This window comes from Cottoperca gobio, chromosome 5 (genome assembly GCF_900634415.1).
Source record: "Cottoperca gobio chromosome 5, fCotGob3.1, whole genome shotgun sequence".
NCBI classification, from domain to species: Eukaryota; Metazoa; Chordata; class Actinopteri; order Perciformes; family Bovichtidae; genus Cottoperca; species Cottoperca gobio.
The window spans coordinates 7,615,073-7,637,731 of NC_041359.1; the positions used below are offsets into that span (position 1 = coordinate 7,615,073).

The 22,659-nt window shown below is 40.5% G+C and overlaps 1 protein-coding gene across 1 annotated transcript; it reads right to left on the reverse strand.

Moving 5' to 3' along the window:
• Window positions 1–18,558: 18,558 nt before the first annotated feature.
• On the reverse strand, window positions 18,559–22,624 carry tada3l (transcriptional adaptor 3 (NGG1 homolog, yeast)-like). Its single transcript, XM_029432588.1, has 9 exons — window positions 22,533–22,624; window positions 21,766–22,013; window positions 21,367–21,614; window positions 21,050–21,155; window positions 20,772–20,907; window positions 20,547–20,650; window positions 20,328–20,434; window positions 19,198–19,389; window positions 18,559–19,089 (listed from the first exon to the last, which is right to left on the reverse strand). The coding sequence occupies exons 2-9, from the start codon at window positions 21,973–21,975 to the stop codon at window positions 18,897–18,899; spliced, it is 1,296 nt and encodes a 431-aa protein (XP_029288448.1). The 5' UTR covers window positions 21,976–22,013; window positions 22,533–22,624; the 3' UTR covers window positions 18,559–18,896.
• Between the last annotated feature and the right edge of the window lie 35 nt (window positions 22,625–22,659).

Sequence of the window (22,659 nt, forward strand, 5' to 3'; positions counted from 1 at the left end):
GCGTTCTTCTTGTGAATCCCACCAGAGAGGAGCAGAAACCGAGCCGGGGCGTCAGCTTGATGAACGAGGTCAAACAGGCCCAGCAGACCTGCTGAGTCACCATAAGGCCTCTCTCTCAGTCTCACACTCGGTCTCTCTTTCACATGTACATGCAAAGTAGGTTCAGTCAAATCTCACTCACCACACGCTTCTCACTCTGTTGTGCAATTCTGACGTCAAGGGATTCCTCAGAATGGTTATAAAAACAGTCCGAACACCATGTAGGACAATTTAGGACAACAGAAAAGTAGTCCAAATAATTACCCAAATTTAAGGTATAGCAAAAATATATATATTTGTTCTCAATCCAGAGCACTTTTTTTTTTACCTTTATGACATGTACCCAGGTAGTACAATATGAGTGAATCCACAATGCTACCCACCATAGCTAGCTATCTTGATGGCTAAATATTGTTGCTCGATTATATGTAGTTAACTAAGCTAGTTGGCTAACTTGATGATTTCAGCAACAAAGCCAGGCATTGAAATAATTAATGTTCCCTTTAAGAATGTGGCCATACATTTAAATATATCTGATTATCAAATGTAATGAATGCTATATCATTTTAAGAGCTTGCTACAAATACACTCAACTCATAATCATTTTTTTTGAAAATATAACATATATTTTTCTGTATGCCTACACACACATACAGTACATACATACATACATACATACATACATACATACATACATACACACACACATACATACATACATACAGTACATACAGTACATACATACATACATACATACATACATACATACATACATACATACATACATACATACACACACACATACATACATACATACAGTACATACAGTACATACATACATACATACATACATACATACATACATACATACAGTACATACATACATACACACATACATACATACAGTACATACAGTACATACATACATACATACATACATACAGTATATACATACATACACACATACATACATACATACATACATACATACATACATACATACATACATACATACATACATACATACATACATACATACATACATACATACATACATACATACATACATACATACATACATACATACATACATACATACATACATACATACATACAGTACATACATACATACATACATACATACATACATACAGTACATACATACATACATACATACATACAGTACATACATACATACATACATACATACATACATACATACATACATACATACATACATACATACATACATACATACATACATACATACATACATACATACATACATACATACAGTACATACATACATACATACATACATACATACAGTACATACATACATACATACATACATACATACATACATACATACATACATACATACATACATACATACATACATACATACATACATACAGTACATACATACATACATACATACAGTACATACATACATACAGTACATACATACATACATACATACATACATACATACAGTACATACAGTACATACATACATACATACATACATACATACATACATACATACATACATACATACAGTACATACATACATACATACATACATACATACATACATACATACATACATACAGTACATCTACATACATACATACATACATACAGTACATACATACATACATACATACATACATACATACAGTACATACATACATACATACATACATACGTACATAATACATACATACATACATACATACATACATACATACATACATACATACATACAGTACATACATACATACAGTACATACATACATACATACATACATACATACATACATACATACATACATACATACATACAGTACATACATACATACATACATACAGTACATACATACATACATACATACATACATACATACATACATACAGTACATAACATACATACAGTACAGTACATACATACATACAGTACATACATACATACATACAGTACATACATTACATACATACATACATACATACATACATACATACATACATACATACATACATACATACATACATACAGTACATACATACATACAGTACATACATACATAAATACATACATACAGTACATACATACATACATACATACATACATACATACATACATACATTACATACAGTACATACATACATACATACATACATACATACTATACAGTACATACATACATACATACATACAGTACATACATACATACATACATACATACATACATACATACATACAGTACATACATACATACATACAGTACATACATACATACATACATACATACATACATACATACATACATACATACATACATACATACATACATACATACATACATACATACATACATACATACATACATACAGTACATACAGTACATACATACATACAGTACATACATACATACAGTACATACATACATACATACATACATACATACAGTACATACATACATACAGTACATACAGTACATACATACATACATACAGTACATACATACATACATACATACAGTACATACATACATACATACATAACAAATGCTGTGCTACTATTAAACAACATATTTTATTTTAGGCTTAATTGATAAAACTACAAAAATAAAAATAGATATGCTTTGAACCTCAATTTAGTTTGGGCTTTCTGTTTGGCTATACGCTTGCTGTATATACAGAAAGCAATTGTAACAGCATGATTAATCCGATCCAAGCAAAGAGTAATACCATTTAATTTATGAGCTACATAAATTTGAAATTATATTTGACAGTTATGAGCACTCCGGGAGCTCCTCTTGTTTAATCTCTGTTGGAGGTTAATGCTTTGTAGAGAATCATAAATGGCATCCAATTTATGAGCTCCTTATTTTCTAATGGGCATTAACATTATTTCACCCAAATGCTACCTTATTAGAGCATTAGGCCCCTTAAATCCCAGCCATGTATTTCACACCTGAGCGGCCTTGTCTCTAGATCCTGCTATGTCTGTGTCGCACGACAGAGCCCAGTCCCCAGTCTCCAGTTCATGGGTCTGTCTGGGCCTGGGGAGTGTTTGTGCTGAGGCGTCAGATAGGCGTCAGATACAGGCTATATTTACCCAGGCTCTTAGGAGAAATGACCAGACCCCAGAAAGCCATCACAGGCTCGTTCTCATGGCCTTTTCCCCACATCAATAACCCATTCAGATAACGTGGTCGAGTCTGGAGAGAGTCAGGTTTGAGAAGTAGAGACAGTCAGTAGGTGGGTGAAGGGGAAAAGTAAAAGTCAGAACAGAGTGATGTGCAGGATGGTTTAATAATGGCAACCAATTAAGACAGTTTGTGGTCATAATACCTGGTCAAAAACACTGCTGCATACTCATTAGTTTTTATTTGGTGTGTTAACATTGTTTGTCCATTAGCCCCCAAGCTAACTAGGGAACAAATTAGATTAACTGTAAACACGAGGAACTGGAGCTCAGCAGCTGATAAAATCATCAATGAAGATTGCTCACACAGTACCTCACACATACCTGTGCAGTCCTGTGCTGTGATTAACTATGATCACAGCATGTGATGCAAGGAATGGCACGGAAGGTATTGCTTACCTTGGTGACGTGTTGGAGGTTTAGGATTTACCCAAACTACAATATAGGAATGAAAGAAAAACTCCATAATGCAATTACCATGTTACACAAATGCTACAAACCTGGACAAAAGGTTGTAGGACTAAGAGAAATGAGGAAATTATCAAAAGCTGTTCAACTGGATGCAAAGCTGCCAAAAACCTCCAACAAGCTGAGCAACCTCATCAGTCAACTGAGAACCAACAACTGCAGCTGGTTCAGCCAGTAAGACTGGGCACACAGCAGAGTCTTAAACCAGTTCTGTCTTCTGTCTTCAATATAAACATGTTCCTTTGTCCCTACCAAAAAGAACAGGGGTGATTGCAGCAAATAATTATGTCCCAGTCCTAAAGTGAAGCTACTGTATGTAAGATTTGCTGAACAGCATTGTGGCACAGTTAAAGGTAAAGATAAATACTCAAACGTACTATAAGTAGATTAAGTAGAGAAGAGTCACAAATTCAGAAATCTGAAGTTTTGCTAACATTAGCCGCCTTAAACTATTGGCCATACCAGAGCAGCTAAGCAAACGTGAGCTATTTCTCCTTTCAAAAGATACTTTCTTTCCTACCACCTACTTCCTTATCAGGAAACAATAAGTCTTTGTCTTAAATTCAGTGGAATCAGAAAGTAATGATGTTACTTAAACTGAAAAACTATTTAGGAATGTATAGTATGATACAATAATGAATACTTGTTTAGAGAAATTATCTCTCAATTACTGTACATACTGTATTGAGCCTAACTTATGGCACCTTGATATTTTAGGGGCGAGGAGCTTGCTAACTTGTGTAAGTCAATGAAAATGTTACTGGAAAGTGACTAGGAAAGTGTACAACCAGGGCTGTGGAGTCTGGGCGTGATAAAGATCAAGATATTTGTGGCTCAGTGTGACTTTTCAGAGCTCTAGCAGAAACGAGTGCTTATCCAACAGCAGGCCTGTATCCTATCAGCTGCTGTGATGGCCCTAGACGCCACCCTCACACCTCCTACCTCCTGCTGGCACTTCTGCTTGGGCTGGTGATAAAGAGGTGAGCCAGAGGAGATAGCCACACACAGGACTGATACTTGTGGTATCATTATTATCAGAGTTAATGGGAGTGGAGAGGAATAAATTAGTTGACGAGACAGACAGCTGAAAATGACAGTGAAGTGAAGTGATTGAAGCTACATTGCAAGAATAAGTAGTTTTGTGATTTAGCGCCTCTACAGTTTCAAAGTGCAATTCATTTATACGCTGCTGTCGTAGAGATGGACTGCTGAACACCTACTTTTGTTATGATTACATTACTTCTGATCAATAACTCGCAAGCCGACAACTTTGCTGACACAGTCAAACATCAAGCAAGTTCAACAACAAAAGACAAAGCCAGTTAATATTAACTAGTCAAACAGCAACAAGGCCAGCTCGGCATCTGTGTTGCAGCCTTTAATTTCAAAAGCTCTCGTCAATGGCTGAAGGCCGGCAGCCGCTCTCTTTTCTCTTCTCAGCTTCTTTCGTCAGTGTTCTTTTCGGTTTCTTTACCTCTTCCATGATGTCCATAGAGGCTGCTCTGGCTCTGGCACAATACCAGTGCAGCTCCCTGCCAGCATTCCTCCCCACACCAGTCCTGAAAGCCTCTTCCCCCCAATGGTCCAAAGATCCTGTGCTAGCGGTGTGAACTCCAACACTCCCCCGTAGCTCCGAGCTCCCAGTCCTGGCAGCACAGCTAACTTAGCTAAATGCTAATTAGATAACGGCAGCTACAGCAGCAGTTAGTGGTTAGCGTTACTTTAGCAACAAGTAAAGCTTTCAGCAAAACTCAGTAAATCCCAGAGAGTCGAAGCAGAGCAGCCAGAAGACAGAGGGAAAACCAAAAAACATTTTCTTGATGAAATATGATCTGGTTTGTTTCACCAAAATCAATGACATAGTTGGTGGTGTGTGAATTCTCACAGGAGATCGTACCAGCTCACCAAATTTACATTGTGCAAGAACAGGCGTTCGGGGCGCAGAATGAGTTCTCCCTATTACAAGTCAGTGTAACATCGAAATGATTTTGAAGCTGTTATTTTGAGGTAAAATAGTTGCACAATGTTGTTTTAAGTGTAACTCAATGAACTGGGCATCTGTGGATATGAAGGCTGTAGTTTATGTATTAATCTGTGTTTGTGTGTGCCTGTTTGTGAATTCATAAATGTGTCTCCCATTAGCACAGTAGTAGTTGTCTTCACTTCCCTCCAATCATCCAAGTATCCAGCTCTGTAATGGGACCTGAGTTTGTCCAACTCAAGCAGAGCCTGGGGATCCATCAGAGCCGCGCTGTAATCACAAGCCCCCCTTTACCAACAACAGCCCCAATCCAACCCCCAACGGAAAGCGGAGCTGAGGCGCCACAGACGCTTTCAGTCTCACATCCTCTCCTCATGTCCATTTCACACCAGGCCATGTCTAGCAGTGTCGGCATGCACACATAGAAATGATTTCTCCCCCATCAAACGTGGAGCAGAGCTTTGCAGAGAAAGTTTGTTCTGTATCATTCTGCACATGAGCAGCTAATGTAGCATGGGTAACACCCTACACGGGGTGAGACAGAGCGAGAAGGGTCTAGCTGCAGAGCTGCAGGCTCCAACCCACCGCCTACGTCGGACATTTCGCGTCCCGAACTTATTGACGACCATCAGCATACAATTACATGCGTTCATTAGTTTGAGTAAATCACACAACCTCCACCGATAACACCAAGGTAAACAATGTAACCCTAATATTTTGATTAGCATTAGCATAGCTAGCTAACATTAGGTAACGTTAACAAACTCATTAAGTTGGTACAAGTCATGTGCTGCTTAACGCTACGTTACCAAACTTTATAAATTAGTTTTATTGAAATATTAAGGTTGTATTTTTTACCTTGGTGTTATAGGTGGAAGTGGTGTGGCATGGACGTGATAGAATGTATGAAATATACGGTCAGTAGGCTACTTTATTTACTAACGATGAGCGTGATAAGTGTAATAGCCTTGAGCTCAGTACAAGAAAACAAGGGAGGAGATGAGTAAGTAAAAAGTGTTCAATCCAAGGGTGAAGCAAGGTCAAAGCCTTGCTTATAATATCACATAATACAGAATAAATGCCCTGACCTATAGTCAGCATATTTATTCTGACATGCTTGCTGTATGTGTGCGTGTTTGTAAGATGTTTAGCCCAGAGGGAGGTTTGTTGTTCCTGTGACACATTACCTTATCTCTGGCCTACATGCTTGTACAAACCAGCGCCCCCACCTCGGCTCAAACCCTGCCAGCCGCTGTTGGGGGGTGAAAAAGAGGAGGAAGGGAGAAAAGGAAAGAGGGAGGGGGGGTGAGGTTAACTACAACAGGATTAGCAAAGAAAGAGAAAAGCAGAGGCCCAGTGCCTGACAACTACTGACAGCTGAGCTTCCTCTCTCAGCGGGGCTTTCACAACCACAAACTGACACAGTCACACACACACACACACACACACACACACACACACACACACACACACACACACACACACACACACACACACACACACACACACACAGATCGATCCACTTCAGCTGTACACATAGCAACTGAGTGGTCATGCACAAATTATACCCATTTTCTCTCTCTTGCAGAGTTTGACATTGACTCTGTCAGACTGTGCTGTGGAGTTGTCTGTGTGGAAGAGGAGCTCTTATGTAATAAGTGCTGATGCTCAGTGTGTGAGTCTGTATGTGTGTGATGTTATTCAGGTTTTCTTTGCTTGCCTCTTGGTGCACAGTCTCTGCTCAGACAGCCACGATGAAACCACTGTGTATGTTTGTGTGCATGTTCAGTGTGTGTTTGTGTCCACAAGTGTCTCGCTGTGTGGCCACAAACACACACACACACCGCAGGGGACCGTAAGCAACAGGTGTAAAAGGGGATGTTAAAACACACAGTGAACCTTTTTTCCCCCTTTGGCTTCTGAACTTTTGCTGTCACCGCTCACAAATGAGGACAGCTGTGAAAATGATGTTGTTTGCTTCACACAGAACGTAGCAAAAATGATATCTGTGTCTCTGTGTGAATAAGAGCACTAAGTAACCTGCTTCTGCATCTCCTGTTGAAACACGTCTATCTGTGGTCTGTGTTAACCAGCACATGACCGGTTTATAACTTTTGTTATTTAACAGTAGAAAGCAGCTGCTGACAACAGCAGAAAACAGAACAGGGCGTCACTGATACTTGCATTTTAGACAGACAGCAACAGTGTGTAGGATATGGGAGTAAATTACTTTAGCTGATGACACAGCTGTTGGATTTGTTAAAGGGAAAATGTTCCACCTTTTATGTGGATGTCCAAATAGTGTTGATGGAAAATGTAGTCGATTGAAACAATACATTCCTCAGTGCGTGCTATATTGACTGAGTTTGCGGCTGCAAAATCTGTTACAGTGAAGTAGCTGGATGAAAGGAAGAACTGCAGGCTATTTAATCATGGAATAACTAGTCCGGCCGAGGCAGTGTCAGATACAGAATGTCTGATACATGTTGGCACTGTCGGGAACTCAGCTTTCTCAGTCAATATTGCACACACTGAGAAATGTATTGCTTCAATCGACTACATTTACCATCAAAGCTAATTGGACATCCACATAAAAGATAGTGAATTTTCCCTGGCAACTCAAAGCAACTGGTTAGTGTAGCTTAGTACACATACTAGAAACAGGGAAACAGCTAGCTCTGTCCAAAGACAGCTAAATATATTAAGTTATTTATTATTAAGTTCACACATTAGCATGTTTTATGTCGTGTGTCTAATCTATACAAAAACTTAAGTTTGAAAACAAAAAGTTGTGGTTTTACGAGTGGGGTAATGTGCCGGACTATTTTGCTCGTGGCCAGGAGCAGTGACGTCCTTAGCTGGAATGTCGCTGTAAAAAGAGATCACGCAAGAATGGAGGGATCACATATTCCACAAAGAATCCATCTTGTCAGGCTGGCCGGACCAATCAGCGGCTTGTGAGGAGCTACCTGCAGCTACGTGTGTGGTTTAGGTGTGTGTGACGTGATGCGGAGAGGAGACTGGTCGTTCAAAACGACAACGGCGGCTCCTAAACATGACTAGAGACTACTTCTCCAGTATTTTATTCAAGAAATGGTCTGGCATTGGTGCATTCACAACAGGAAAACTTGGTAGCGTTCATGCATTACGTCCAACTTTTCATCAGATCGGATCGGAAAAGTGAACGTATACAGATACGCATGTCTAACCTGTTGATAGCGCATCACTTACTTATACAAAATGTATCAGACGAATACCCAACAAATGCATAACGTATACAAAAATATGGGGTTTACAAAATATAGGCAATACGCTGGTGTACGTTGATATAAGGTAAAGCATAAGTAGTATTCGTTAAGAGCACGCTGGCGTACATTGTTGAACGCTGAGTCTGTGAAAATGTTTTGAGCGTGTTCAAAGTTTTCGGACGTACCCAACTTGTGCTTCATAAATTCTACAGACGTTACACATAAGTTACGTTACGTTAGACATACGTGAATACGGAATACATACGTGAATACTTACCTACGTAAATACAGTATGTGTATACTTACCTACGTAAATACCTACGTGAATACGTACGTTACTACGTTAGAGGTACGTTACATTTGCGTCGGCTGATGGTGAACCCTACAGCCAACTTATTGATAACGAATGGATAACCTATTCGTAACCGATGTTAAGCTTATCCCTGGCGACGGAGTAACTTAAATTAAACGTGTTTCTACAGTACAGCTAGCGTTCAGCTAGTGTTTTGGGAGCTTATTGGGGTTTGAATATGGTATATAGCAGGGGTAGCCAACGCGGTGCCCGCGGGCACTTGGTCGCCCACAAAGATTAAGTGAGTCACCCACACTCGTCCACATGGAGCTCCGTCTAAAATCTGTAATTAATTGTTTTGCTGTTTTTGTTCAAAAATCAATAACACTTGAATTATTCTTTATTTTAAAATGACAATATTGAATATAGCATTTAAAAAACTAAAATGTTTTATGTATATGAACTCTGACCCTGTAAGCTAAATCTCCATTTCCCTTCTCGCTGAGACAAGCTAGTGGGAGCAGCTACGGTGGGGCGCGAGCTGCGTTGTTTACACTAAACATGGCAGAGAAGCGAAAGAAAACTAACTATTTTCACAATGATTGGGAGGAAGAATTATTTTTTACAACAGTGAAAGAAAAGTGTGTATGTCTCATTTGCGGGGCGACGACAAAGCGGCACAATGTGGAGACACTTCGGTACGTGTCACAAAGCTACCATGCTAACTAACTAACTAACTAACTAACTAACTAACTAATTAATTAACTAACTACCCACCTGCAGCACTGCGGGCAGAACCAGCCGAGAGTTAAAGCAGCTTTGGGCAGCAGCATCTCTTTTCACCAGGCCAGTCAACAAGTCACAGAAAGCATCGGGAGCTTCATTTAGAGCTGCACATTATTTAATAAAGTACAAGAAAGCCTTTTCAGACGGAGAGGTCTTGAAAGGGTCAATGATGTTATTGAAAACACTGTTCAAAGACGAGAAGGAAGGTTCCGATGTCATCTCCTCTCTCTCCGATGTTACAAAGTTAGTGGTTTGTACAAACAGGATATGATCTGAAGATGTGACAGTTAATTTCTTAATTTGTTTACAGAAGTGATACTTGTACTAAAATATAACTGGTGTGATTTTGAACAAAATGCTGCAAATGTTCTCATTCATACAAAACTGTCAATAAAGATATTTACAAAGATATCAGAGATGTGATAACTCTGACTTTCAAATGTTGAATAGATTGAGAACATAAATAAATAATGTTGCATGTTTAAATATATCCGTTTCCTACCATGGTAAATCATTGTTAATAATCATTGTGAGGAATAACTAACATTAACATGTGATCAGACAGTCTCTTCACAAATATGAATATTTATTATGATTATTATTAATGATAATATTATCATTAAAGGTGAACTGTGCAACTATGTTATCAGGAAGTTTGTAAGTATCCCTTCATATTATTCAGTACCCTTGAAGTAGCTCTCAGTATCAAAAAGGTTGGTGACCCCTGGTATATAGGGTCCCTGTGAGTAGCTCATCCTCACTTCTTCACAGCACGTCTTGATGAATACATGAACCCATCATCAGAGAGCATGGAGGATGCTGAGAGGACAAGAGTACATTCTGTTCTCCAGCATCAGCATGACGTGAACCAAATGGCACTTTTCCAGCTCCGCTGGCCAGACGCTCTGATACATTTTAAATAAGTAAGTGATACGGTATCAATAGGTTAGACATGCGTATAATAATTTGTTATGTATACGTCAGCTACAACACCGCTGTGGAAAAGTTGGAAGTATTTGGAAATTTTGAGGAAATGTTCATATACGCCGGCATTCGTTTCCACCATACGGAACTGTGTGACGGCCTTTAGCTCCTTCTCATTAGCTGAATACTTTCTACAAGTGCTAATATTGGACTTAATATGTAACTGCCAGCAATGAAGGCTTCACAGCCATCTTGCCAGCTATATATATATAAAAGGAACTACTTAAGTTGTTCTTTTCACTAAGCGGAAGATGTTGCCACTAGAAATGTTGTAAGTCCACTATCAAAATATCTCCAAAAACCACAAAGTGTCGTAACAAACAACATATAAAACGATAATTGCATGTAATTTCCACCTTCTCTCTCTCCACTCTTTTTTCCTTTCATTTCTTTACTGTTATCTCTAATAAAGCCTTAAATAAGCCCAATTTATTCTTCTTTTTGTAAGCTTTACATGTCCTCTTAAGAGGATATGTTACCTTTGGACAGCCCAAGCTGACTGTTTCCAGTCTTTATGTTAAGCTAGGCTAATTGGCTGCTGGTTGCAGGTCATATTGTATATTATACAGACGTGAGCGTGGTATTGACTACTCCTTTAAGACAGAGAAACATTTAGAAGACAGACTATAAATAAGATAGGATTAGAGAAGTAAAAGAGCCAAAAAGGGGCATCTTTGGAGATTGTGTTGATATAAATTTAAATGTATAATCCATCCTTGGAGTGTGTATCATGTGTATCTTCTTTCCTAATCTCCTCCACTGTCTTGAACTCTCAGATCATAAAGAGCCTCCCCCCATCACTCATTTCTCACATCATTTCTTTTTGGAGTTTTCCTCAAACCTCTCCTATTTAAGTATGTTCCTCCAAACATGATTTGCCCTCTAGTGTAAAGAAAAAACTCACTAAGCCCCCTGTCCTCTCTCTCTCTCTCATAAAACAGCGTAGCCCAGTGTGTTTGTGTGTGCGACCGCGTGTGTGTTTCCATGCCCCAACAGTTATGTTCCCGATTCTGGGGGGAGTGATCGGCTCTCGGTACAGTGAGGAGAATAGTCCACCCGGATTCACCAGCAGCTCTTTATAAGGACAAGGGAAAAGAGGCTCTGCTGCCTCTATATTTAGATGGACTTTATTGGGCCTCTTGTCTTCTCTCCCCCCACTCCCCCCCCTCTCCTCCTGTGCTGTTAGAAATCTCTCACCAAAGCCATGTGGGCGGCCGGCCCTCCTCTCCATCGCAGCGAGGGGAGAGTGAGCCTGATAATGATCTGGGTGATAATAACAGAGCGGAGGAAACGAGGGAGAGAAGGGAAGAGGATGGAGGGAGGATGACAGAGAAGTGGTGGGTGGTGAGAGAAGTGTTTTTCATTGTGTCTTCTTTGCTCCTCGATGACTATTATCCACAGTGCAGGCGATGTTCTCTCTCTGCACCGCCATCCTACAGCTCGGAGGAAGTCCCAGGAAAGGGGCATGTTATCCATCCAGCCCCCTGATGTCCCACAACCACTGGATGGGTCTCTTCCAGTCCCATTGCTCCATTGTTTTGGAGAAGCTGAAGTAGCAGACACTGTTGCATTGAATCTATGTGGAAATATGATATGATATAAAATAGATCCATACATAGTCATCTTATAGGTCCACTCTACATACCTCGGCTATCTGGCCTTATCTCCAAAGAGAAGCATATTTCTCAAGAGCTTTGACCTCTGCTGTCCAAATTTAAAGCCAATGACAAACAGCGCTTTAACACTCTTATCCACCTATCTCTCGCTTTCTTATCTTACTTATTTCCTGGTGATTATAACAAAGTATAGTCAAACACTAATGGCACCCTGTGAGCTCTCAGGAGACTTCGCTGTAGAGGTGAAAAAGAGAAAAAGCTTTAGCGTGTATTAGCATCAGGTGGGGGCTAATGGACTTGGCATGACTTGAGCCTTTACAAAGTAAAGACTCATAACACTTTTAGCATACATGGGCTGAGAATTTCCCTTCTGAGTATTAACAACTCACTATAGCAACGTGCGTTGTAGGTCTTGGATGCAACAGTCATGCTCGTCTACAGCTATGCTAGCAGCTTTGTGAGGCTGCGCCTAATTAGCTTTAAGTTACGTTAATGAATGGCAACATGCTTACAATGACAATGGCAACATGCAGGTGTTCTATCTAATAGGCTTTTCACACTGTATATTATTTTAAGAGTTGAATAACTTAACCCCTTTTTCGCATACATGTTGTTAACCCACTGTTAACCCAAGCCCAGGGTTATACCATTCAATCTGCACACAAAAAACTTGATGCAAATTCCATTGTTTATTTTAGCCCTGTCTCACACTGGCAGTTTTCAGCCCTGTGTTTAGTCCATTTTTAGGGGATAATCTTGCAATTATTAGCCCACTTTTGAATGTGGCAGGATTATGTCAGTGTGACAGCTTTCTTAGCCACAGGCCAACAGCTCACTTAGCCTGGGGCCAGGTGAAGTGTAAAAAATAGTTAGTCACAATATTTCTCTTATAACCACAAATGACAACCTGTCGCTAGTGGAACAATCAGGGGATCAACAATTAAGATACATTGTTTAGGAATGACAGAAAACATTTGTGCCAATCCATCTAAAAGATGTTTAGATATTTCACAGGATATGTGAACACTTTGACTTACTGGTGGTGGAAGATGAATAGTCTTTTGGAAAACTTGCCTGGCAACTGATCAAATAGTTGTTGAGATATTTCAGTCTTGTTCAAAGCTGTGGACCGACTGTCCAACCCACAATGCCATTCATAGAGCTATGCTAAAAGCATGACATAATGCCCTTACAACTTCAAGAGTACACTTGTCTGACTGTTTGTTGCCTTTAATAGTGTAAGTCAATTGTCTGTGGCTGATTGTGCTTATCTTGTACACACTAGCCTGTGGGCATGGCAGGCTGGAATAAGACCTAAGAATCTTTATCTTCATCTGATGAGCAAAGCCCAGAGAAGGGAGGCTGAACGAAGCAAAAAGATTTGCATATAAGCTGCCAAATTCAGAAGTCCCACAAGAAAAGCATCAACTGCCATGCAAATGAGAAGCAAATGAGATTCAAACCAGACCAGGGTAGTGTTTTGTGTATGTGAAACTCGGCCTACGACTACGGCCTAAAAGATCTCTCAAGTTTTACCACAGCAGCCCTCTTGGGAAGGACAAGCCATGACATCAGAATAGTGGAAGCAGCGTTGAAGACAATAGTTCTCTGTGCGGGAGCAGAGGCGCAGCGTGGCCTGGCTGGACAGAGGGTCTTCTCAGTGGAGCAGCCAGCCTCAGCAGCTGTCCCAACCTCTGTCTGTATCTCTGTCACACACACAATTTCAATTCAGCATGAAAGCTGTCATACCATTAGGACAAAGGATTGACAGATTTATGTTAAATCCCTTCACTCCTATGGATCTGTGTGTGTGTGTGTGTGTGTGTGTGTGTGTGTGTGTGTGTGTGTGTGTGTGTGTGTGTGTGTGTGTGTGTGTGTGTGTGTGTGTGTGTGTGTGTGTGTGTGTGTGTGTGTGTGTGTCGGCCCCCACCCAGGCTCAGTTCCAGCTCAGGAACGCACGAACGGAGGTGGAGTAGGAGGAGAGCCCTGAAGAAAGAAACATACAATTGTACAAACTGGCAAAAACAAAGAGCCGATGGACAGAAAGGCCCCCACTGACATGTCTGGGGTGATAGGAGCATAGATAAGTGTGTGTGTGCGTGTGTGTGTGTGCGTGCATGTGTGTGTGTGTGTGCGTGTGTGTGTGTGTGTGTGTGTGTGTGTGTAAACACATAACACACAGCCTGCCCACATGATAGCACTGTATTTAAACTCCATTTGTCTCCTCGTAATTGCCTGAGGAGATACAGAAAGAAAAGCTTCCAGACATGCAGCCGCTGCATGTCTTGTGCCAGAGTGTTGAAGTTCAAGTTTACTCAGACCCTCCAGTGGAGAGCCCTCTACTTAAACAGCCGTAAACGTTTACAGGCCATGACAGTGAGGAGTGAAGAAGCTCACCACGTAGCTGAATTTCACATGGGGAGAGGGGAGAGACCTATGTGACGGAGAGGAGCTGTTAGAGCTCCCCCGGGGAGGGGACACACCAACTGGGTTGTCAAAAAGAGTCTCTTAAAAAACAGCTCAATACGGGATGTGCAAACAGCGGACGAGCATCATCGAGCATGTATGAGCAGTGTGTATTAACACAAAACCCACCTGCCCTTCAGTTTAGGTCTAATGACAACAACTGCAACAAAAGGCCTGTGCGATACGCCAGCCTCGAGGGGCCGACACAGCTATTTATTCAACCTCTCATTCACCTGTGAGGAGGATTCAATAGGTCTGTATGTTATTAAAAGCTTTCATACACATGGGCTGATGGCATTATGAATGTGCGTAGAGTACACCGACCTAAACTAAGGGGGCTTTTACATGATGATTGGGCCATTGTTGCAGCCTCCAGCCTGGGTGGAAGGACACTGAACATTTTAACCAGTCAGTTCTGAGAAGAGGGTCCAGCTGTATTATGGGTTTAGTCCGTCCGCCAGCATATTCTGAACATGTAGGAAATCATACCTGTAAATCTAGTTAGTTAAAAAATAGCCGAGTCATTGTTAATGTTAGAGGTGCTGCCTTAATGTATTATATTCAACCCACTTGTGCCTACAATTGAAATGTAGGTTTTTCTGCAGTGTTATCTGGGCTTGTCTACGTACAAATCTGAATACATTTAAAAACCGGCTGTTTGGCTGAAAAGTGAATTTTTCTTGTCATTCTATATTTAGTCTTTGGGCACATGGGACTGCTGTTTTTTTCTACATATTTCATTGTATTAAGTGTACTTTAGTAGACGTTATATTCTATTCTAAGACTAAATATAATAAGAACATTTCTGTATCTCAGTACAAGTGGCACAATCAAGTATTTGGTATCTATGAACTCATAACGAGTAGGATTACAACAAATCTTAGAGAAGACATTTAATAAACACGATGTTAGTGTTTTTCCTAATTTTTCCAAAGAATCCAGACTTTGTCTATTGATAAAAATGTGATTTGTACATGCCCAAAGTATGTCCGAGCCAGATATCAGGACTTTAGACAAATCAGAACAAAGCTTTTTCCTTATCATACTAAATATGGTCTTTTATGTGTTAAAAAATATATATTTTCACTAAACATCTGTTTGATAGTAGCATAACCCTTCCTCTACACTCGCTAAAAACCTTTTGCTTTTGAAAGTCATCTGATTTCTTGGGCCCAGCGAGTAAAACAAACAATGAGGAGACTAATTTTTACCTAAATATTAAAAAAAACTTTAGGAAAAAATATTTGGAACTACTGACATGGCTGTTAAAACGCTGACATTGGTGGACACATGCCTGTGACGTGTCTCACAGTTGTGTTGTGAACCGAGTGACCCTCACACACAGCTGCACTCTGTGAGACACACAGTCTCCTGCTTTATCCAGGGATCAAGATCAGTGAGGATATCTTCAAGTAAAGACTGGACACACACCACACTGACACTCACTGTGTTGGGCTCATGTCAACCCCAGCAGCCTTTGCTGTGCAGGCAAGAGAGCATGACTGCCATCTAGTGGCGACTCCGCAAAGAGAAACGTTTTCCTCTGTTGGGGTCAAATATTTAAAAGGGAAATGAGCCAGAATTGAAAGAAATGCTTGCGTCCATATCTTAGTGTATTGACTTTTAAATGAAACAGCAATGTATGTGTATACAATACAAATATAAAAAAAAAAAAAAACAGAACAGTAGAGAGATAAGTTATTGTGTAATTATTTACATATCTGCACATTCAAAATATAAGCAAGTAGTAGTAAATAAACAAAAAAACAAACACACAACAGATAAAGTATATATCTCACAGTAGTTGACGTTGGTTGGCACTTTCCTATGGTTTGTAATATGAGTACATATTAATGTAATTTACCTCAGGCATTTCAACAGCCACCAGTTGAGAAAAATGTTCTCCATGCTTGTTCCCATAGTAGACCTATAGCAGGGGTGCCCGCACTTATTTTGGCTCATGAGCTACTTTTAATATGACCAGGTCCAAATGATCTACCTGTATAAACAAATGCTGCTACGGGGGGGTACTGTCTGCTGTCTGAGGTTCGTGCGACGGGGGGATGCTGGTGCGTAGTTCTCTGACTGTAGGTGTGTACCCTCGTGTGTGTGTGTGTGTGTGTGTGTGAGGAAGTGAAACAGAGGGGAGGAGGGAATGTGAATGCACAAGGCAAGAACAAAACAAAACACTTGAATTTTACGGGGCGCGGGGTTCCGTTGGGGGAATACTTTTTTAACGGTGCGCGATCTACCCGCACTACCCTGGCCTATAGCATACAGCAGTGGTTCCCAAACTGTCTGTGGCCTAGGCACACCAAAGACAAAATATCAAGGCACACCTGTATTCATATCCGTGCAAAATCCCACAAAGTATCACTGTTATCACTGTTTTGTTTTTAGCCTTGTAAACTAGCTATTCTCCTTCACACTAGCAGAGAGCCTTTGGTTTATTTATATTTAGGACAAAGCATATAACACCTATTATTTCTATATTGTGAAATAAGTGTGTAGGACAAAGTACAGATAAAGTACAATGTTTAGGAACCGCTGGCATACTGTATACATATATCCAAATATGTTATGGGGTCTGAGTCCTTGGTTTTAGACTTAGTTATTGTACATGGTTCTAAAGGTAGAGAAATATGCAAAGACAAACATTTTTAACATGAATGTTAAATTAATGTTTCTCACATGGCTGTTTCTTTAAATGACTTTTGGTCATGTGATTAAATAGTGCAGTCTTAACACATCAACTCATGCTGGCCAGTATATACATATATATATATATATATATATATATATATATATATATATATATATATATATATACATATACATATATATACATACATATACATACATATATATATACATACATACATATATATATATATATATATACATATACATATATATATATATATATATGTATATATATATATATATATGTATGTATGTATATATATATGTATGTATATGTATGTATATATATGTATATGTATATATATATATATATATATATACATATATACATACATACATACATACATACATATATATATACATATATACATATATATATATATATATATATATATATATATACACACACATGTATATATATATATATATATATATTGATTTGTTGTTTATGGTGAAAAACAAAAATTGTCTTTATGACCAAAGTAGAGTCCAGCATTGTGATCCTGCCACTACCTCACTAATAAAAGACCCTTGGTTTTAAAAGGTACAGTAAGTACAATCTTACTTTCTGTCTCTGCACTATGGTAGTTATGGAAAATGGTCAACGATAAACATAAAAACATTATTATTTGATTTTTACCCAATAATTCAATCGGTAGCAGCAGTCCGAACTCAGATCTTCTGTTTCTGATGCTGCTAACCAGCACACACTGCAATGATGCATCTCCTCTGAATGTTACATTTCATACACATACAAAGTCTCTAAGTGGTACTGATTTATTCAAACATTCATGTGTATTGTTTTCATAGCATTACAATGGTAAAAAGAAAAAACATAAAAATTCAACTGACAGAAAAAATTCAACAGAAGGAAAAAGTCTCTGATGCGTACTGATGAAATGAGCATTCTGCATGACGTAAACACTACTGCAGAATGTCCCTAAATTAAATCACGCAGACCTGCAGTAAACTGTGTCACACATGAGAAATACAGCTGTTCACTGACCATCTAGCAGCTGTCACAGCAATCTGATCTGTGGGGAAAAGATTCTTACGCCAACGTTTGTTCTGGATAAAAACCAGACAACTATTTCTTCCTCTAACCATCCAGTAACTTTAGGATGCTCTCCCTCTCCTTCAGTGCTTTCACGGCCTGGTCCTTCTCCTTCTTTGTTGGAGTGCGTTTCTTCTGCCTGGCTGCCATGATTCGCCGAAATCCCTCCATGACCTCGTTGTCAGACACCCTGACTCTCTGCCTCAGCTCCTGCTTGCGCATTTCCTCTTTCGCCAACCTGTGAGGCAGCATCAAATACAAAAGTTAATGTTAACAGCTGATCGTGGATCACACTTTACTTGATGTACAGCTTACTTCATGGTAAATATATCTATTGTTGCCTCACCGGAGCAGCTCCTGCTTGCGGGCTCTGTTGTGAGCACCCAGGGCTTTGAGCTCTGCTTGCCTCTTCTGCAGCTCTGCCAGGACTTCGTCCTCAGAGTCTCCTCCTGGTCCAGGTCGCTCCTCGGAGTCCAGCAGCCCCTGAGCCACCAGCTCCTCTTTGATCCGAGCCTCCAGGGAGCGTGTGTGAGTAACACTGGAGGGGGTAAAGAAAGACCGAAGATATAAGATATATGGCAAAGAGTGAAGTAAAGTTTAGGATGGTGTAATAGTGCCTTCACACCGAACGCAAAGCAAATTTCCACGTTGCGTTACTTGCACAAGTTTAACCGCAGCATCATTTGCCTCTGGCCTCACTCGTGCTAGATGCTCCGGGGGGAGGCGGGGCTTTCCTCCATGTATATATTATCAACGTTTCATCAACCATCGTCAAAATAACCACTGTTGCTGATTAGTACATTATGTGGGAGTCCTGGATTCATAATGTGTTAGCCTCAATCAGACAAGCAGCGTCGCCTGTGTTTGTGTGGGGACACGTTAATATACTTTACATGCAGGTGTCTGCAGCACAACTCTATTCAGTAAATGTATGTATAGTTCATGGAATTACAGCTGATCTGGGTCTTGTGAAACACAAAGACCTGGGATTAACCCATGACCGCAGTCTTGGTTGAACATGTGTTTATTATCTTATGTGGGGTGTGGTTAAGGCGCCAGCTGCTGGGGGGAAACGGGAGTGTCCCAGCTGGAGGCCAGACAGCTGAACGGAATCAGATAATTAGTCACATTATAAAAGCATGGTGATGGCCTGGTTCTGTTCTGTTGCAGTAGGCTGGATCCCGGACATACCTGTGGAGCGGCTCGACCTTCTGAGTGCGGCGGATCTAGACAGACTGCGGAGGCCAAAGATGAGCTGGGCTGAGCCAGGAGGGAGCTGAGCCTTATTTTTGAAACTGCCTTAAGAGGCGACTTTTTGAGTTTGGAAATAAAACCTGTCAACCGACCCCACGTCTCCTCTCCTCTGACATTACCTGGCTGTAGACAGGAATCGTTTACAGTCAGATATTGGGGTCGGTGTGTGAACATGGCTGCCAACGTGCCAAGTTATCTAATGTGCAGAACTGATACAAATACCTAAAAGCTTTTCCTTGGCTCCGAGGAGAAGTCCCGGCACCATCAGTACCATCCTTCCCTGAAATGTCAGGTATAGGAGAATCCTCCATGGGGGATATAATGTTCTCCTGGAAGAACACAAAAAAATATGCTCATGTAAATTTCAGATGCCCTATCTCACTCATCAGTCATTTGTATTATTGGAAGTTTTATCAGTTGACATGCTCACAGCATACTGACCTCTACAAGGGCCTGGAGCAGACGCTGTGTAAGAGGACCGAAGGGACATCCGTCTTCTGGAGAGTCATGTTGGGACTCAGACTTTTTCAACAGGGACTCCACATCTACAGCAGTTCACATGAAGGTGAATATTAAGGTGGATACATGCTCATGCAGTATATTAATCCTAAGGGAAAATTGGCCCATGTGCAGTCATTGAAGGCACAGACTGCAGTCCTCCCTCACCTTTTGCATCCAGCTCAGACAGCGGCCCTCCCATGAGGCTCTTCTTCTTGTCGGTGGCTCGTGCTCCTTCCCTCTGCTCCTCCAGCAGATCTTCTTGAGCCCACCGCTGAGAGTAATGTTTCCCCAGAGCTGGTGTCTACAGTTAACAGACAGTACCAAAGCTCAACACACTTTGAAAATTATACATTTTACTTAACACAATAAAAATACCCAGAACTTTGGCCATGCCTTCAGTAAATTTAGGTATAACATAACAGACATGGGTTTCTATTTCGTACTTTGAAATACTCGGCCTCATCCTCTGGGGGTTTCAGAAGGTCTTCCAGCAATCGTATCTCTTCATTTGTGATATCGGCACAATATGGCTCGACTGATGCCCAAAATCTGAAATAAAAAAACATGTCAAACACAAAGATACCTTGCCAGAACAACATTCATTCACATAACCTTAATTCAGCACACTTGTGGGAGACTAGCCTCACTAATAAGATGAATAAAGTCTGATATGACTTGAAGACCAAAAAGGAAAAACACTGAGGCAAAGCAAATCCAGAAATAAGAGATATTGATATAATGAAGAGCTGTTGTTGCTGACCTGTTTGGTGCATCATTTTTAGGAATGCGGGGAATGTCTTGTGGATCATCAGTAAATTCATACTCTTGGACTTTAGGCTGCAGGTTTTTGGATTTGGGTCTGCCAGGACCTGGCCCTGGAGCGTGACTGCCTTTGCCGTCCAACTTCTGCTTCTTTGGTTTGTGGCGAGAAGAGGCAGCAGGGTCTGGGTCTTTTCCCAGCTTCAGAAAGCGCTTGTCTCCCTTCTTGTCCTGCCAGTCTGTGAGGATCTGAGAGGCAGCAGAGAAGGGGAGGAGAGGGGCAATGTGAACAATGGCCCATTTGGTTTCTTCATTTTGGATTCACAATGACGGGGAACTGACTTGGGATGGCAACTCCATACAAATTAAATGAAGAGGAGGATTCCCAGCTTTCACCTACCTGTCTCTGCTCCTCCAGGGCTCGGAGGCGGCGGCTGGCTGAGGACAGGAGCGTCTCCAGCTCCAGCTGCAGGGTGTCCAGCTCTTCGATGCCGATGCCATCGTCCTCTGAACGTCCGAGCACAGCAGTGTAGCGGGGACACACCTTGACATGTTCGACGGGCTTGAAGTCGTAGTATTTCAGTGGGGGGCAGTCCTTCAACTCACTCATGATGCTGTGTGGCAGAGACCTGGCAGTGTCTCAAGTAACTGATACGAGGACATAGACAGTTAGTATGTTTATGTCTATGTGTGTATATTATAATAATAATAATAATAATAATAATAATAATAATAATAATAATAATAATGGACAGTTGGTGTGTGTGTGTGTGTGTGTGTGTGTGTGTGTGTGTGTGTGTGTGTATAATAATAACAACAAAAGTAAACAAGACACACACACACACACACACACACACACACAAACACACTGTGGTAGTAGGGGTGCCACTTCCCGAGTGTAGTTCATCTCTCTATCACATACACACGCATTAAACACACACTCAAGCACGCACGCAAATGAATACACGCAAGTCTGCGTCATAGAACGCGAGCTCGCTGGGCCCCAACTGCCCAAATTACTCGTACATTAAAATTGCGGTTGCTGTGATTTTACGATTTTGCACATACACATTTTACATGAATACGTTTCAAAATTTCAAAACTTTAAGGGTACTAACTAAAACCACAGATATATATCTTAGATTTTTTTAGAGCAGCGATATTTACCGTCAGTGAATGGTGTCCATGATGGAAGAAACCATTGTGACTAGATGAGGGGTGTGAAATACTTAAAACTAAGTTATAACCTGTTTTCGATAAAATAACAACTATTAGAACAAAATGACATGACATT

What these genes read in the sequence shown, in the direction of transcription:
- tada3l (XM_029432588.1), bottom strand. Translation starts at nt 21,975, where the DNA reads ATGAGTGAGTTGAAGGACTGCCCCCCACTGAAATACTACGACTTCAAG. An exon ending in CCCTGGAGGAGCAGAGACAG is followed by an intron (nt 21,615 to 21,765) that starts GTAGGTGAAAGC and finishes GCTGCCTCTCAG; the next exon opens with ATCCTCACAGACTGGCAGGA. An exon ending in ATGAGGCCGAGTATTTCAAA is followed by an intron (nt 20,908 to 21,049) that starts GTACGAAATAGA and finishes TGTTAACTGTAG; the next exon opens with ACACCAGCTCTGGGGAAACA.